The 19,080-nt window shown below is 35.1% G+C and overlaps 1 protein-coding gene across 3 annotated transcripts in view; it reads right to left on the bottom strand.

Moving 5' to 3' along the window:
• The window catches only part of LOC129259840 (supervillin-like), a 34,279-nt gene extending 15,628 nt beyond the window's left edge, over window positions 1-18,651 (bottom strand). The window contains exons 1-15 of one of the 3 annotated variants that reach the window (XM_064099015.1): window positions 18,462-18,651; window positions 14,857-14,992; window positions 13,887-14,118; window positions 13,583-13,636; window positions 12,883-13,186; window positions 12,069-12,238; window positions 11,435-11,599; window positions 10,436-10,572; window positions 8,593-8,746; window positions 7,755-7,900; window positions 7,133-7,339; window positions 6,484-6,582; window positions 5,703-5,811; window positions 4,781-4,828; window positions 563-730 (exon numbers count right to left, since the gene is read on the bottom strand). In XM_064099015.1, the coding sequence (XP_063955085.1) occupies window positions 563-730; window positions 4,781-4,828; window positions 5,703-5,811; window positions 6,484-6,582; window positions 7,133-7,339; window positions 7,755-7,900; window positions 8,593-8,746; window positions 10,436-10,572; window positions 11,435-11,599; window positions 12,069-12,238; window positions 12,883-13,186; window positions 13,583-13,636; window positions 13,887-14,118; window positions 14,857-14,992; window positions 18,462-18,502 (2,170 nt within the window). In that variant the 5' untranslated portion in view covers window positions 18,503-18,651. Of the gene's footprint in view, window positions 1-562; window positions 731-4,546; window positions 4,586-4,780; window positions 4,829-5,702; window positions 5,812-6,483; window positions 6,583-7,132; window positions 7,340-7,754; window positions 7,901-8,592; window positions 8,747-10,435; window positions 10,573-11,434; window positions 11,600-12,068; window positions 12,239-12,882; window positions 13,187-13,582; window positions 13,637-13,886; window positions 14,119-14,856; window positions 14,993-18,461 lie in introns of all 3 variants that reach the window. The other 2 variants (XM_054898014.2, XM_054898015.2) reach the window with 2 other exon arrangements.
• Between the last annotated feature and the right edge of the window lie 429 nt (window positions 18,652-19,080).

The following is a 19,080-nucleotide window of genomic DNA, read 5'->3' as shown; positions in this document are numbered from 1 at the left end:
TGCTGGCACACATGTCATGAAAAATATTTTTATCATTGTAGCTTTGTCAATGGATAACAAACATAGAAACCTTGAATATTTTTATTAGCATCTGCTGAACCATATGCCATGTTGGTTTTTTTTTTCTTAAAGTATTAGTTTGATAACCTCGTTTTTTTGTTTGTTTCTCTATTCATATTTATTACGATGAAGGTTAATTTATATAGAAGTATTGTAATTACATGTTTGAATTTATTGCTATTTTGTGTTATTCCATGTAGACACCAGACAATGTGGAGAACCTCTCGACAGAATTTTCAATTCTTTTAGGTGATCCCCAGGCATTGGCTGGTGCTCAATTTTACATTTCTTTTGTAATGTTTCTATTGCTGTCATGTTTTCTTGCCTGGAAATGAAATGAATAAATAAAAATAAAAAAAGTTACCATAATCATGACTTTCTGACCATAATTACAATTTCTTTATGAAACAAGTCCCTCACTCATATTATTGTGAGTTGATACACTGGCAGATGCCATATATTAATACACAACTACAATAAGTGTGTTCAAACTAAGACTTACCAGTGTTTTCTACGTTGTATAGCCACCTGATGACATAAGTATCCCCTTCATGGAACTGCCCAAAGCTCTCTTCTCCTACAACGCTGTGTTCATACTCTAAGACATGCCATACGACCACCGATAACGTGTTGATCCTCTGTCCCTTCCTGTCGACCTTGCTGAAGAATGCTGCAAAGGTGAACACAGATTGGAACATAAGTACATCCTTCAGCAAATAATTTGTCTGAGTGCTACTGCACTCTACCCAGGTGAGGTAAATGCGGACATGGCAAGATTCATTCTTAAAAGTCTTGCACACTGTATGAAAAGGCCTACAGGCTAGTCGGGTAATGAAATCCAAGTCCTCTGGAAGTGCATAATGACAATATCATAATTTGACATGTACTATACACGAAACGTGTATTATCAGTATAAATGCTATTTTTTAAGTTTAAATTTGTACCAGATACAGATTGAATCTAAGCCATTTTTTTCAATGCACTCAGTTACTGATTTGATTGAATTCATGATATGAAAAATAATTACTCTGATTGGTATCTTACACTGGTAATATTAATAAATTACATTCTTGTACTCTAACAAATTCAAGTATAGTTGGTATTCAGACTAGAAATTCACATAAAAGACAAAAATAAAACCAATCACAATTTTATCTCATGCAGTGTCATAATGCTTTGAATTATATTGTATGAGCTACTTAAACTTACATCTTAAAACAGTTTGTTTTGAGTGCACACAAAAAATTAATACATGATTAAAAATCCTCATGGAACTGTAGTTAAATTCAAATTGTATTCAATCAATTGAAGAAATATAATAACTTCAGATGAATAAGGAATGATATGTTGTTATCAGTAAGACTCAATGGGATTAATGATACACTTAAGCCCAGTGCAATCAAAATTGGCTATTCAATTGATTTTTTATGGAAACATATTTTGGAACAATTTGACGCAAGAGAAGTCACATTTCAATATTTCAATTCACACTGTATGAACCAAGCTGGTTGCAGAATTCTGTAAAATACAATCTTATCAAAAAGTGAGAAAACATTTTTATTTTATTTTGGTGATTTTAAAGCTGATTTGGCATTTATGTTCATGATTTAGAATTTGAAATGCTCACATAAACCAAAATTTGAGCGGTACATATAGTAATTAAACAATTATCTTTATGATCAACATTTGACAATATTCTTTCAATTTTCAAATATCCATGATGTAGGCTCCAATTGCTTTTCAGATTAGATCACAAGATGTGTCTTGGTAAGCACAAAGGTCTTTAGGGGTAAAGCAAATCATTTGCAATGAAAAACTACTAATGTAATAAAATATAATAAATCAAAGATGATATTTCTGGATGTGCAAATCAAAACTATGAACACTCGACACTCGCTATGTAAACCCTTCAAAATAAAAATGAGCAAACATATTTTGCATGCTTCTTTGACAATGACAACATGCTGAACACAAAATTATGTAAATAATGTTACTGTATTACTTTTATGGTGGAAGTTAAAAAAAAAAAGGAAATGACTGCTCAAAATTACCAGTTTTTTTAATTAAAAAAAAATCAAATAAAATGCAAATTATTAGTATTATTTGCTGATTTTTGCCCTGAAGTTACAGAAATATAACATTAATACCTTGGTCACATTCACTCTACGGCGGCCGTACGGCGAGTCGGAAACAGCCGTTTCAAAATTTTTTGTACCAGCTATACATGGATGGTTTGAATAAAAATGAATAAAACGGCTGTTTTCGACTCGCCGTACGGCCGCCGTAGATCAAATGTGACCATGGTATAAATGAAACCTATCGTAATGATGATTAGAAGAAATAATAGCAATATGAAGTGAGAATAAACCTCTTCCAAAGTAAATGTTAATGCTCTTTTAAGTCTACTAATGACAATGAACTAAAATAGAAACAGAAAACCTGTAATATCCTTAAACCATTCCAAAACTTGTGATCACAAATTGTGAATATTTAAAGATAGATCTGAATAACTATTGAGAGAAATTAAATGTAGAATTCCTTTCATTAAACGAGAAAGCTTTCATTATCATTCCTCAAATTCAAGCCTTTGTTTCTAACAATAGAACAAGCTTAATCACACTTTGATGAAAGGGGGCTAAGAAGGCCTATACGTGCAGCGAGGGATATGCTGAAGAGCATGCTACATTTGTACCACAACATGAAAGCCTCTATTCCATAACACAAATACATGTAATCACATGCATACTATAATCTAAAGTACCATCAACCATTCCTTTTTTAATAATAAAAAGCCACATAAGAACAAAATAAGTATCTGTTAACTCAATAATGCATGCATTGCATAGTGATTGTAAATATGTGTACATTGACAAGAGGGCTTATAAATACAAAAATATTCTTCAACACTAGTCATTCTGTTGAATATTTTATGACAGCGTAACATTATATCTTACATTGTAGGAAGACATCAAACTGAATAGATACCCTTCTGAACAAGTACATTAATGTCATCTGTTACTAATATATTCAACTTTAGAAAATGAATTGGTAATCACTAATTTTTGTCAAAACAAACCCAATCTGCCGATGATATACCATGAAAGAAAGGTAATGGGTTTTCATTTGATACAGATGTTGAACTTAAAAAAAATATTGATGAAATCTAAAAATGCAATCTTTAAAGAAAAGCTTAATCGTGATGATTTGCTGACAATCTTAAGAACTCAAAGTTTGTTCATAGTAAAAATATTAACTTGGAAAAAACAAAAATTCTCTTTCCTTTTTTTTTGGGGGGATGGGGGGGGGTAGATCGATGCAAATTTATTTAAATGGCATGACCAAGAAAATTATCAGTATTTGTCTCTGTAACCCTTAAAACTTATATAAATCTATTACAAATAGAATCAAAGATAAAAACATACATTTACTTCCGAAGGACAGAATTTCAAGTTACAAGTACATGTTTACATTGTCAATTTACTAGTTCAGAAATATGTAACAATACATATAAAACCAGAGGTCCATAATACAATACCAGTAGAATCAAATCATATTGCAAAATGAAATTGAAAAAAAAATGCTGCCTTAAATTGAAAATAAGAGGAATTCAGCAAATTGCAAAAACTGAAAATAAAACAGAAAAATAGCTCATGTGAAAGCGGAATACTACTATTGTGACGCCGAAAGAAACATAAAAGACATGAACATGGAAATTGTTTGTTAATTTCTTTTTTTAATATGAGTTATTTCCTTTCATGAATGAAAGCTGATGTGAACAATCATTTTTCCAAAGTGTAATACCAACAAAGTCTACAGTGCAAATTTTTGCCTGAATGGTCTTAAAAATTGTTGAAATCATTTTCCTGCCTACAAGACACCATTTCTCAATTCTCTTTTAACCCCATTTAGCAAAACAATGTGGTGCTCCATATTGTGAACTACAGGTTTAAGTTAAAGGCCACATCTATTAGCTGTGAAGCAAGCGTTTCCCAATCCCTCATTTTTGTACCTACATCTATATTGGAAGAGAACCTATTGGGATTCTCACCAAAAAAAAGGTCGGGATTAAATTGGCTCTGGACATTTGCCAAAATCTTTACTCTTTTAAGTTGACTGGTCTAAAATGGCAATCAATGAAAATGCCTCAAATTTGCATTATTGTATTGTTTAGGATACATGTATATGAGCTTTAAATTTGTTGTTTCTTTAAAACACAGCTGAAATAAAACCAGTTTAGAAATATGACCTGAATGTCTGAAAAAAGGTAACTATTGGGGATCACTCAAATATTCCACTTTCACAGTAAAATAGCAGGTGAAACGGATGAAGAGAAACAAAAGGTGGAGTTGAAGTTAAACAAAGTGATTCTGATCAGAAGCACAGAAACTATAAGGTGAGTCAACAAAAAGATGTGCACTGAGTGAAGATAAATGACGCGAGAGGTAGTTCTAGGGTGAGAAATTAGAGAAAAATTAGAGAAAATCACCTGGTATTTCCCTCTCATTATCACCCGAAGTATCCAGTCCTGGTGCATTTAATGCAATTCACCAACAAAGTGACATGATTATATCATTATTTGGAATGATTAACATCTTTATTATGTGCCATTAACAAAGAACAAAAGAATAACAAGAAGTTGGTGTGGAAGATTTGTTTGTTATAAGAGACAAAAAGTGATGATTAACAGAAATTCACAGTATCAGAAGAAACCAAGTCTCACAGGTATATGCTGTTTCTTGGTCATTTTCATGAGACATCCTACAGCAAGCTAAGATTTCAAGATTCAACAATCTCATTTACAAATCTTCAAAATAACAGTACTTTCTTTTCTAAATTCTCCATGGTTTGAGAAAGCAAAATGTTCAGATGCTTTCTACTCCAGAAGGGATAAGGAAAACATTAGTGAAAGACTATATACTTTCAAGTTGTCAAAAGAACAGAAAACTCTATTATCTCAGTCAATATTACAAGTGCTCACAGTTCTTATAAAACGAATGAATCCTTGAATAAAAAGTCTGAAATTTCACAAAAATCAGTAAAAGTATCTAGATTGTATCAAGAATTCACTTAACTTTAAGAATTCATGTAAACTTGAAATATTGTTTGCAAAAACCCATACATAACGTTTCAGCACTGATTGAATAATTTTTATCATAAATTTTGAAGATTCAAACAATATTTGAGTTATGATATCTGATATATCCAGTAGACATACATGTATGATAGTATCGTCTGTAATCATAAACAAAGAAGTTCATATCCCATAATAGAACAAAGTCTCCTAAAGATCTTTATCGAATTTACAAACATAGTAGGGGAAACATATTCCTGTTTAAAGTATCAGTGGTAAATACAGTATACTACAAAATGATCAACAATTATTCTAAACAATTCATATGTCCCCGCCAAGGAAATTCATCTTGAGTCACAAGAAAATCAATTGTTAGATGATTTCAACTTCAAGTGGAATATCAAAATGAAGTACGTATTTAAGAAAACATTTAATTTGAAATCATCGAAATTATATCAAAGCATTTTGGTGTTTTGTTTTTCAATCCAAGGTTGCACAAAAGACAAAGACAACATTCCTTTCCACGGCAAACAAACAAACGTGCATTGTCCCTCAAAAACAGATGACTTACCGTCCCCTCTTCCAAGATTGGTTCCTTCCAATATGAGATCAGATTTTTCTCTACTTGGTTGGATCATGAGTTTGGCATCAAAGGGAACAAGCTCTGGTATTTTTTCAGACTGCTCAGAAAAAAAGAGGAAACAAAGAAGCTTGAATTATCTGAACACAAGGGACATTGCTTCTACAAGTACATGTACGTTATTTTTATATGTGGGCCTACCATGAAATAATTTTCTATATTCTTAAGTTCTCAAAAATGCAAAGTCTGTGTTATTCTGTTTTCTTCTGTGACATGCATAGATCACATGATAAAGTAATAATGTATTGAAAATCACAGGAAAACCTTAAGTTTCTATTTTGTATGGTGAACACGTGCTAAACACTGCAGACATGGTTGATTGGCAGATTTTCATCTGATGCAGGGTTTTGTTGTTTAACACTTTGCTTTAATATTTATTATTTTTCATTGCATTAATATTTACTCAATTTTTAAGGCCTGAAAATTGTGTTTTCTGTTAATTTTCTCATGGAAAACTTGGGACTTCACAGTATTTTTTTTACCATAAAAGAAAATTTTAAGTCTAATAACTTAAGTATTTAATATAATTTTTACATTAAAAAAGAGAAAGGCAGGAGTTGGTAAGAAGATGTGAAATATAAAACCATCTCTAACTCACACTTCATTTTACATTACAGAGCAATATTAAATCAACAAGTAGTCTCTTCAAAGTAAATTCAAGGATGCTTAGTACTAGTACATGTACATGTAGCTAACTTGTAGCATTGCCTACCTTTTGGTTTTCATCCTGGCCGTTCTTTGATGAATCTGTCTCCCTCGGCCAGTCAATGAACTTATGTCTGAAGAGAATCGTCTCCATGTGCTGTGTAGCCTGCACATTTACAAACAATCCAGAGAATAAAGATTATCAGAATCAGTACAGCACCTTGCATCATAATGAGGTCCTATAAATCTTATGATCACTTGTAACTTTAAACCTCAGTATGTATTTTTTTTTGCAATAGATTGATAACAGAAACAATCAGTGACAAAATAAATTGCAACTTTTTAGTGATGTTTGGTTTGCGATAAATTCATATCAACTCAATGTATTATTCATAAGATTGATGATATAATGAATGTTTCAGGATAATGAAAGAACTCTTATAGCTTCTAATATTTATATATGACTTTTGTTATATTTTAATGATATACACCTGTTACATTCATTGGTCACAGTGGTCATATCTGCACATCCATGCACATATGATGTAACTTGTCAATTAAAGCATGGAATTTCAATCTGTTGCATTTCCTGCACGTATGGGACAACAATTAGGTAAAACAAATCAATACTTTGAAGATATGATTCTTGGAAATCGAGGAAATAAATAAAGGGTAGGTCGAAATATACTTACAATTTTTTTTATTAATTAACATACCTTTCCTATGAGGGTCCAGTCTGGTCTCTCATTCTTCACCATGTTCTTGGTATCATGGGGATCGATGGGATTGACATCATACTCGGAGTAATCAAAACCTCGTTCCCATAGCAACTGGGCAAGCTGAGCGGCTGCTTTCCTTTTCCTCTTGGATGCAGCCTTGCCCCTCCATATATAGATCTCACTTCCAAAGTCAAAGACAAACACCTGCATACACAAAAAGATAATGAGTACTGGATTGTTGACCTAACAAAACTATATTGCTTTTACATTCTTATATTCTGGATGAGAATAGTTTATACAGTCATATGATTAGAAATAAAAGCTCAATTTTTAACACTTTGTAATCATAATTACACTCGATATCGTCATTACCATCATCTCCATCCTATTCCCCGCCCTCACTATGGTCAAAATGGTGATGAGTATAATTATCTTTCATCGCCATCAAAATTATCATCAACATTATCATCCTCTCTACCATTACCATAATCATCATCACCATTACCATAATCATCATCATCATCACCATCATCATTATCATCATCATCATCATCACCACGACCACGACCACCACCATCATCATAATCCCCATCCTTTCTCCCGCCATTGTAACACTTACCTCATTGGTATCAAGCATTTTGAACTTGCCCGGTGATGCCCAGTAAGCCTCGTATGGCTCTAGACTATCTCCTTCAACCCTGTAGACCATGTTAGTCTCTGTGATGTAGATTTCATGCATTTCATCCTCATCTGGAGCTCCAACATCTATGCAAATAACAAAAAATGTCAATTTTTTAAAAGTATTAATCCACCTACTACCCTAAATCAACAGTTCAAGGAGGTAGTTACCACCATCAAAATGTCATCATCATCAATATCATAATCATCATCACCACCACCACTATCATTGTCATCACCATCCTCATCGTCATTAACATCATTATCATCATCATCATCATCACCATCGTCATCGTCACCACCACCATAACCGCCATCACCACCACCGCCATCATAATCACCACCATCATCATCACCATCACTACCATAATTGTCATCATCACCATCACCCCCTCTTTCCACAGTGTAAATATAAACTCAGATGATCTTTTTGAACAACGCTGGGGTGTATTGTATCATGTCAAACAAAAAAACACATGAACTAGTCCCTTTTGCTAAAACCTACCTTCAATTGTAATTTTGCTATCAAAAGAAACTACATACATGGTAACTGGGCTTACAAATTCAACCACATTACAATTTTTAATTAAAAAAATCAAAGATTGTAATGTTATTATAAATGATGACAAGCTTCAAGATAAAAGCAGTATCAGAAAGATCTTTGATTTAGAAATGTCTTCCAAGTCTACAACTAACATTTATAGCTTCATTTGTTCACAAACTTGTAACTGCTATGATTTTGTAAAGGTTTGATAACAAAGGTTTGATCCATGGCTCACCCTTATATTTGGTCTCTCCTCCTAGTAACGCTGTGAACTTCTTCCAGCCTCTGGAATGACTTGTCTTCTGTTTGGTTTCTTGGATTTCCGTCACAGAGGGCGCTTTACATCCTAGGTCCCGTTTCTGTTGTATATGCAGAGCAATCTCTGTGGCCTATATAAAGTGACGGAATGAATATTACATGAGGTGTAATCTCCTGTTGCCTTTCACATGAATCATATGAATATAAAATCATACATTTGTAATGTACTTTGAAAAAAAAATGTTCACGTTCATTTTCTCTACCAAGTACAAACTGTTGGACAAGTCAAAATCCATTTTCTATCTATGCAAATATAAAAACATTGAGAGTTTATTACATGGATTTTCACTCTCACAGTCACACTGCAGCTCCCCTATTTTATGATGTATTAAACCGTCATCATTTTAACCCAATTTTTTTTCTCTTGGGGCACAACTCAAACTTGGAAAGGATATGACTATATGTCCTCTGAAACAAATATATGATCCTGAATCATACAAGTACACTCTGAGAAAATAATATCTGGATTATTATGGGGTTGAAATACATGCAGTAGTCCAGTATCAAATCAATAACTTTTCAAGTCATCAGATTTGACATGCCCTAAACAGACCTGCCAACCTCTGGGAATGAAAAATTGTATTCTGTGATAAAAAAAAAACTGTATTTCATAATAAAATGCGCACTGCTTTGCAGATAGCAGGCCTGCTAACATTTGAAGAAAAAAAAAGAGTCCCAATCGCTGCGCTCATTGCAAGCTGCATGCAAGCTAATATGCGCACTGCTCTTGTAGATGAAAAAAAAAAAAAAACATTGAAACATGTGTATATCTCACCCTGGATTTTAAAAAATGATTGAAAAAACCTGAAATTACATTCATCCAATAACCATATTTGTGTAAGTTTTATGAAAAAGAGACATGGAGAGATGATTTTTCTCAATAAATTACGGTTTTGTAAAAAAAAAATGATAATAATAAAATGATAATTTTTTTTAAACAAAATCGTAATTTTAAAGAAAAAACGCAATGTCGTATTTGGTTGCAAAAACTAATTAAATACGCCAAAAACGTACTGGTTGGCAGCTCTGCCTAAAGTGTAGTGATTATAATTTATTTCAAAATCATATTGGCGGGGTGACAAGGCCTAGTATTTCATATATGGGCAATATTCACCTTTCCTATCTACTAGGTGAAGCCATTACATATATCAAAGGGACATGGTCAGAGACACTGACATACAGCTATTCAGAGGGGGAGGTGGAGATGACACAATAACTATTATCCCCCCCCCCAACATAAGGTTCCATGCTGTAATCTCTGCCCATGCAAGAAAAGACATCGGATAGAGTGCTATAGAGTTATCATTTTTGCTCTTCTGAAAAGTAAATATCTCTTAGAAACAATCTTCATCATACCAGTAGCAAAGAGTATGCTTTTTTGTGTCTCATTTCATTCAAACTTTGACTACTCCACTTATTATTTTATCTATTAAAGAGCAATTCCTTGATCAGGTTTGGCTCCCTTTAACCTCGTTCTTTGGGGGTATTGCAAGAAAATATTTGTAATCTATTGCAAGGAAACATTATGAAATTGATTCCAAATTTCAGTTGTTAATTCACAAATGACAGATCGATTTAAACTAAAAGCAAATCAATTTTAACTTTTCAATGCTAGAAGCAGAACAGCATTCAATTGCAAATTCCCAATTCACAAACTTGTGATTAATTTTAGGACTACCTTGCAATCGATTGCATGTTTCTTGCAACACCGCTACTAGCTATCTAATTCTGTAATCTGAAGATCCTTTCCCCCTACTCACCTTGCATTTCTCAATGACGTTGGCATACTCTCCTATCCAGAGGAAGATATCTGCAGGTGACACCAAGATAAAACAATCCCCGCTGTTGAGTGATGTCATCTTCGGCTCAACCAATCGCACTTGGACAAACCTTCGACCTGTTCACCACCAAGGACAGGATAGGATTTAGTGTCAAACAGAAATTTTGACTTGCAAAAACTTGCTTGAAGCATAGACACTTCTCTCTGTAACCTCTCTGCTGGCTTTAAGCAGAGTCTTATATTTTATATCACATCCTTATGTTGACACGCATGGCAATCTTCATTCCATTAACCCTTTCCACGCGTACTTCGCACCAATGCACACTCGGTGCCGTGCGAACTTCGCATTTCACACTCAACAAAAAATGCATTGTTTCCCTCCCTGAAAATACAGATGGGTTCATGGTCCAGCGCACAAAGAGTTTAAAGATATTTATCCTTATCTTCTGAAAAAACTATATATATACCTATTCCCTTTATATGAGGATGATATTCGAAACCAAACATTAAAAAAAAATTGAATGAAATTTTTTAGCAACAACTCACCTTGGAGAAAAAAGAGTCAGTATATACTCTAAACCACCTTATAATTACACATTTATCAAAATTTGTGTTTGGTTGGTTTTTTCCCAGTTTCAAAAGAGCTAAACATGAACATTAAATATGTTAAATATGTTATATGATTAATATGCTACATTAAATAGAACCAGCTTAACTAACCAATCCCCCCCCCCCAAAGAGAAAAGGGACCACCTAGCTACACAAATATCAAGTTGGTTCCCCTTGGATAGATTTCGAAATTGAAGCATGTACTATAAGAACCTATCCATTAAGACCGCCTGCTCACACAAAAAATACTTTTGCTAGCACCCTTGAGCAGTCTTTATACACAGATTTTACAATAGTAAAAATGAATATTATCATGTAAATATGATGAAATTGTGGAGAAAAAAAAATCAAAGTGAAACTATTATCTTACCTTTGACATGTATAAGCATGAGTTCTTTGTATGGTAATAGCTCTGATAAAGTACCGCCCATCTCCCTTACATCTTTCACTGTAGTGAGCTTCGTCTTCCCTTGTGCTATGTCTTCCTTACTGGCTAGACCCGCCCTAGCAGCCTTGCTTGCATTTTCTTTGCGTGCTAGAAAAAAAGAGAGATATAAATCAATGTTGACCAATATCTAGGCAAACATTTTCTTTGAAATTACTCCGCCTTTACACATACATCTACCAAGAATTTTTTTAACATCTGGAATGTTTCTGATAGTTTTTGTTCCCTCTCATGTTATATTTAGCTACCGGTATATTCATTGTTTCTCTTACTACTCAAATAAAATCTTCTTCATACAATGCATTATAACAATAATGTTTATAACTGTAAAATTCTTAATCAGACAAACAAATCTACTAAGCGCTAACAGTAATATATCATCATTCTTATCTCTATGTAATGCAACTTATTCTCTTCCTATCATTCAAAAAATATATCTTTAAGTCTTCCCAGTTACCATATAATCATAATAAATGCGGAAAATTAGGTGATTATAGCACACAAACCATCAATATCTACAAGCTAAAATTCAAGATTTTCATTCACAAAGCCCACTTACATTCAGACTTTGACTTCTTTTTCTCTGGGACCTCGGCCAGTTCTACCCTCTCCTCTGTGTATTCGGATACAATGTTGGGCCTGCCTTTCATTGTTTTTAGGGGGTTTGCTGAAGGTCTCGTCCTTCTTTGTGGCCTAAGGGATCTTCTGTGTGACGAGGCTACACCAAGGCTAAACAGAATCAAAGAAAAGACATATTGAAAATAGTTCTGGTGACTAATACTACTAAACAAACAAGAAAAAGAGATTGGTAACAACTTTATAGAATTGATTCAAACTAAATGTACATGACTACTGCATGGTTAAATGACCATATTGAAATAAAGTTTTGATTTGCAAAATAAGATATAGAAACAATAAGATTAAAATGATAGATAACTGTCTGAATACCATAATGTTAAGAAAAATGTAGGTTTTTTTTTACTTCGACCTGGCTCAAATGTTCCTCTAGTGTAGAGGTCAATTTGTTCACTGTATATTCTACTTTTAATCATTAGGAAAAGACCCACAGGCCTATGAATATTATACTCTGCTATGCTTTTCATGTAAATTTTTACACATTTCTAAAATAAAAAATCTTTATAATATTAACTGATACATTTTCATGAGTCCCATTTCACAACAAGAAAAGTAAACATGAACAGCTGTGCCTGTATACACAGACTGCAGGAAATTTTGCATTGAATTCCAAGAAATGAAAACTATATATTACAGCTGACTCAGTACACAAAAGCCTTGTGATTCTTGTAATCAAGAAGGAAAGTTAAAGGGAATTTCCACGATTAATAAAGATAAAAAACTAAACAAGTTTTTACCTGCTGCGTCCAGTGCTTTCTGTGAGGGCATCAAAATCAGAGACTGAGACCTGCAATGTATCCTTCTCTACCTTCTTAGTGATGCTCTTCGATGACATCGTCGTTGTCGTCTTCGCTGTCGATGAGGGCGTGATTGTCTCCTCCATAAACTGCGACGAGCTTGCAAAGAAATCCGTGAAGCCTTCATCATCTGGTTTCATCACAGTAACTGTTTTTCTGATGATTCTGAAGTCTGGCTCGGAGTCCTCAGATTCTGTCGTCGTCGTTGTAAGGCCACTGCTCGTCATTCCATTTTCTTGTTTTGCTAAAAGAAAAGGAAAAGAAACCAATTTAACAATGACTTGTACACCTTCCAAAGGACATCCTGATATGACCTCTTGTGTTTCCTAGAAACTGCGGCAAATAAACATTTGGAATTATCATAAAAACAGCTTTATACAACTATGCAAAGGTCTAGTACTGCAGAAGTATTTTCTTAAAATTGCACTTTGCTAAATTATCATATTACCACAGGTATAACATAAACAGTAATTAATATCAAGTCTGAAATACATACTCCACTATCACACATTTTTATAACTTATTAAAGTAAGGTCACAATATATTTTTTTTTCCATCCACAGCTGATCCGGGGTCCCAGACATGTACATGTATGTTTCTAGTAGTAATGCATAAAGATTAAGCAAAGATAAATACTTACATGATTGTGAATCGCTGTTTATACTGGCATCGCTATCTGTTCTTTTTATTGTTACTGTAATGAAAGATAACAATCAATATGCAGGTGATTAAAAACAAAATCAGTAAAACAAAGTACACATAATTGTCATTTCATTTCTCAGCAATTACACATTTTTTCCAGAATCATTTTGCATATTTTGCATGTATACAAATGTACAAGCACTTGAGTGGTAAATTTTATTGGATTTTCTTCAAACTCACTTTAAGATCAATACAACTGGCATTAAAAAAACAGTGAATAAAAGCTAAATTTGAATACTCACTCCTAAATGATCCCGGTCTGGGTTTACGATTGCTACCTGCCCTCTTGAGTTTGGTTTGTGGTTTCGTTTCGGCTTCATCGGAACTCACTTTACCCGCTTGCTTCAGTTTCCCGCTGACAGTGAAGTTATCGACATCCTTCTCCTCTATCCTCTTCCTCCAAGCCGTCCCGTCTTCCTTGAGGGCTTGTAACCTCTCTGATATACTACCCTGGTTGTTTGGCAAGTCATCCACCTACAAAAAACATCAATTCAATTTTTAAAATATTGATTTTTTTAAACTAAAGTGATTGCATACAGAATCAAACACCATATTACCAATAAACAATATTGACTGGTTGTGAGAACAGTGCTGCAATAATGATTGCTCATGAATTTGCAAGATAACAGATCTGAAAAGGTGCTCTCATACCGACCCGATCACCCAAATACACATGTGAACAACTGGTGATCCTTTCTTGTGGTAAAAATGGTATATTCGTTGGCGATGGTTATGTGCACAAGAAAGGTTCACCAGTCGTTCTCAAAGTTGCTCTAACAGCTTTATGAAACGGCCCCTGGGTATCGTGTGATTGGAGTATATTTCCTGATCGGAGAATACCAGGTTTTCTCAGTTTTAAGTCGGCGTGAAAATGGCTGCATCTATTTTTGTCCTGTACACTGAAAAACTTGATCAAAACAGATCACTACTTCAGACAGTCTACAGAAATATAAAACAAAGTATTTGGCCCATCCCCCCCCCAAAAAAAAAAAAAAGACGAAGAAAAAAAATGGGACTGGGAACCTTACATTATCATTCTTATTTAATGATTCATTCTGGAAGTAAATAAATCTTACAAAGCTTTGAAATGTAATACAAGACCAGTAATTCTTAGCATGATCAAATATATGCAATATATTTATGAACAAGGAACATCTAAACAGTCAAATACTGACATCAATACCAATGCATTGGACCATTGCTTGTAATTACCTCATCATTCTTCTCAAATTTACTGTTATGGTTGAGAAGATTTAATCTCTCTTTGAGTCCTGACTGAGGAGAGTCCTCATACTTGCTGATTCTCTTTTTCCATCCTTCCTCCCCATTTATCTGCAAGGCTTTTAATCTGTATGGACGAAAAGGAAAATCAAATTCAAACAATGACTAAACTGTTAAAAACCAAACATTCTGTCATAAAGAGTTTATATAGACAATGTTTATCATAAATTCAAGATTTCGCTAGTTTAAGAATAATTTTAAGTACTTTGTACTTATGACTTCTGATCATGTGCAGAATAGATCTACAAACTGGATTCTTCTTATTGGTGGATGGCCCCGTGTTAAAAAGTGTGACCATGTACATTTTAAACAGTGTTACCCTATTATTTTAAAAAAATGCACTAAAGGGGTACAAATTGGGTTGAATTAATTTCCCTTTTAGCATTCCATATACAAATTTATTTAAAGTAAAAAAACAGAAAATTGGTGCATGCTTGTTTATGACAACACTTTTGTGAGGGTGGGAGACAGGTTGAGAAACAGGGGGAGCGGTTGAAAAGATCTCAAAATAGCTTTTTTTTCTGTTGGTACTTTGATGTTGGTACGATACATCAAACGAGGAAAAAAATGTAAATCCACTCCGGTGCAACAGCCTTTGAAAGATCTATCAGGGATGGGGCTGAAAAGAAGGCAATATATTATTCAGCCCATACCATTATAATTGTGTTGTCCTATCCATGATTGAATCACCTTTGAGAGGCATTAATCGTAATAAATGCGCCTAATGATCCTTACCAGTTAACTGTGCCACCCAGAGGGCAAATTGGCAATATCAATGAATTTCTTATTTTACAATCTCTACTTCTTAGTAAAGCAAAATATTTAGAACTATCCACGTTTTAAGAAAAATATAGAATGCCGTAAAAAGTGATAGAAGTCTAAACTACATGGTTTGTAAACCTATGACAAATGAGCACTATACATGTTTCAGGTTTAATTCCTTTACAGAGGGATAATTTTTTTTATTTTCAACAATTATGTTAGCATCAAAATGAAGGTGTCATCACAAATAGTTTACACATGTCTGCAAGTCAGAATGTCAGACTTATTGAGGATGCTGCATTTCTAAGGCTATTCCTACATATTGGCAAAAGACAGGACTTTGTCAGTTAAGCAATCCTATTACTTCTCATCTCCTCCTAGCCCTTCCCTAAAACAAGTTCCCCTAGGCTTTCTTTACTTGTCCTATAAACTTCCCATCCTGCTCAAGGATAGACTTTCTTTACATGCCAAGTGCCCTGTGAACTGCCTACCCAGTTCTCTCACAGAAGTCCTTTACTTGCAATGCGCCAAATAAACTGCCTATTCTGCTATCTGATGGACATTCTTTACTTGCAATGTGCCAAATGAACTGCCTACCCAGTTCGCTCATACACTGTAGAAGTCCTTTACTTGCAATGCGCCAAATGAACTGCCTATCCTGCTATCTGATGGACATTCTTTACTTGCAATGTGCCAAATGAACTGCCTACCCAGTTCTCTCACAGAAGTCCTTTACTTGCAATGCGCCAAATAAACTGCCTATTCTGCTATCTGATGGACATTCTTTACTTGCAATGTGCCAAATGAACTGCCTACCCAGTTCGCTCATACACTGTAGAAGTCCTTTACTTTCAATGCGCCAAATGAACTGCCTATCCTGCTATCTGATGGACATTCTTTACTTGCAATGTGCCATATGAACTGCCTACCCAGTTCGCTCATACACTGTAGAAGTCCTTTACTTTCAATGCGCCAAATGTACTGCCTATCCTGTTATCTGATGGACATTCTTTACTTGCAATGTGCCACATCAACTGCCTACCCAGCTCTCTCATAGAAGTCCTTTACTTGCTATGTTCCATATGAACTGCCTATTCTGCTATCTGATGGACATTCTTGACTTGCAATGCGCCAAATGAACTGCCTACCCTATCTAAAGGACATTCTTTACTTGCAATGTGCCACATGAACTGCCTACCCAGTTCGCTCATACACTGTAGAAGTCCTTTACTTGCAATGCGCCAAATGTAATGCCTATCCTGCTATCTGATGGACATTCTTTACTTGCAATGTGCCATATGAACTGCCTACCCAGTTCGCTCATACACTGTAGAAGTCCTTTACTTTCAATGCGCCAAATGAACTGCCTATCCTGCTATCTGATGGACATTCTTTACTTGCAATGTGCCATATGAACTGCCTACCCAGTTCGCTCATACACTGTAGAAGTCCTTTACTTTCAATGCGCCAAATGTACTGCCTATCCTGTTATCTGATGGACATTCTTTACTTGCAATGTGCCACATCAACTGCCTACCCAGCTCTCTCATAGAAGTCCTTTACTTGCTATGTTCCATATGAACTGCCTATCCTGCTATCTGATGGACATTCTTGACTTGCCAAGTGCCCTGTGAACTGCCTATCCTGCTATCTGATGGACATTCTTTACTTGCAATGTGCCACATGAACTACCTACCCAGTTCGCTCATACACTGTAGAAGTCCTTTACTTGCAATGCGCCAAATAAACTGCCTATCCTGCTATCTGATGGACATTCTTTACTTGCCATGCGCCACATGAACTGCCTACCCAGTTTGCTCATACACTGTAGAAGTCCTTTACTTGCAATGTGCCACATGAACTGCCTACCCAGCTCTCTCATAGATGTCCTTTACCTGCATGAACTGCCTACCCTATCTAAAGGACATTCTTTACTTGCAATGTGCCACATGAACTGCCTACCCAGTTCGCTCATACACTGTAGAAGTCCTTTACTTGCAATGCGCCAAATGAACTACCTACCCTGTTATCTGATGGACATTCTTTACTTGCAATGCGCCAAATGAACTGCCTACCCTATCTAAAGGACATTCTTTACTTGCAATGTGCCACATGAACTGCCTACCCAGTTCGCTCATACACTGTAGAAGTCCTTTACTTGCAATGCGCCAAATGAACTGCCTATCCTGCTATCTGATGGACATTCTTTACTTGCAATGTGCCACATGAACTGCCTACCCAGTTCGCTCATACACTGTAGAAGTCCTTTACTTGCAATGCGCCAAATGAACTGCCTATCCTGCTATCTGATGGACATTCTTTACTTGCAATGTGCCACATGAACTGCCTACCCAGTTCGCTCATACACTGTAGAAGTCCTTTACTTGCAATGCGCCAAATGAACTACCTACCCTGTTATCTGATGGACATTCTTTACTTGCAATGCGCCAAATGAACTGCCTACCCTATCTAAAGGACATTCTTTACTTGCAATGTGCCACATGAACTGCCTACCCAGTTCGCTCATACACTGTAGAAGTCCTTTACTTGCAATGCGCCAAATGTAATGCCTATCCTGCTATCTGATGGACATTCTTGACTTGCAATGTGCCACATGAACTGCCTACCCAGCTCTCTCATAGATGTCCTTTACCTGCATGAACTGCCTACCCAGCTCTCTCATAGATGTCCTTTACCTGCATGAACTGCCTACCCTATCTAAAGGACATTCTTTACTTGCAATGTGCCACATGAACTGTCTCCCACGCTCTTACCTATCCTTGATAGAACTGGTGGTCTGCACTGGGTCCATCATCTGTCTGATCTTATGGAGTTCATCGGGTGTGACCGGTTGGGTCTTGAACCTATCAGGGTTCTTCGCCCTCAGACTCTGGGATGTCACCCTTTTGGGAGTCACAGGTTTCTGGGCTTCCTCAAAGGCTGCTGAGATTGGTTGTGTCTTGTTCCTGTAAGTCAATAACAAATTAAAATGACAATGAGCTATAAGTGAGGCTGGAGTGGAAGACAATTTTTAGATGATCAATAATCATTCTGAAATTATTACAAACATACAATACCTCATTTACTTGTTGTGAAATGAAAATATATAATGACAAAGACTCATATTATACAAACATATTTTCAATTTGTCAAAAAAAAATTATTGTTTTGAATATTGATATGATGAGATGAATTCAAAGATTTTTTCTAAAGATGTGGACCCCAATAACCACAATTGGTTTTTTTCTACATAAATGCTTTTATATCACATGCAAGGCGACATTCTTGGGCTACTCCTCTCACTGAAGGGCATTCCTTCATTGCTCATCCTTTCTTTGTTTATTTTTTCTTAATCTATATTCTTTTGAAGGGGAGTTCTCACCATCTTGTTTT

The sequence above is a fragment of the Lytechinus pictus genome, chromosome 1, assembly GCF_037042905.1.
Source record: "Lytechinus pictus isolate F3 Inbred chromosome 1, Lp3.0, whole genome shotgun sequence".
Lineage (NCBI taxonomy): Eukaryota > Metazoa > Echinodermata > Echinoidea > Temnopleuroida > Toxopneustidae > Lytechinus > Lytechinus pictus.
This window is presented reverse-complemented; position numbering and strand designations above follow the sequence as displayed.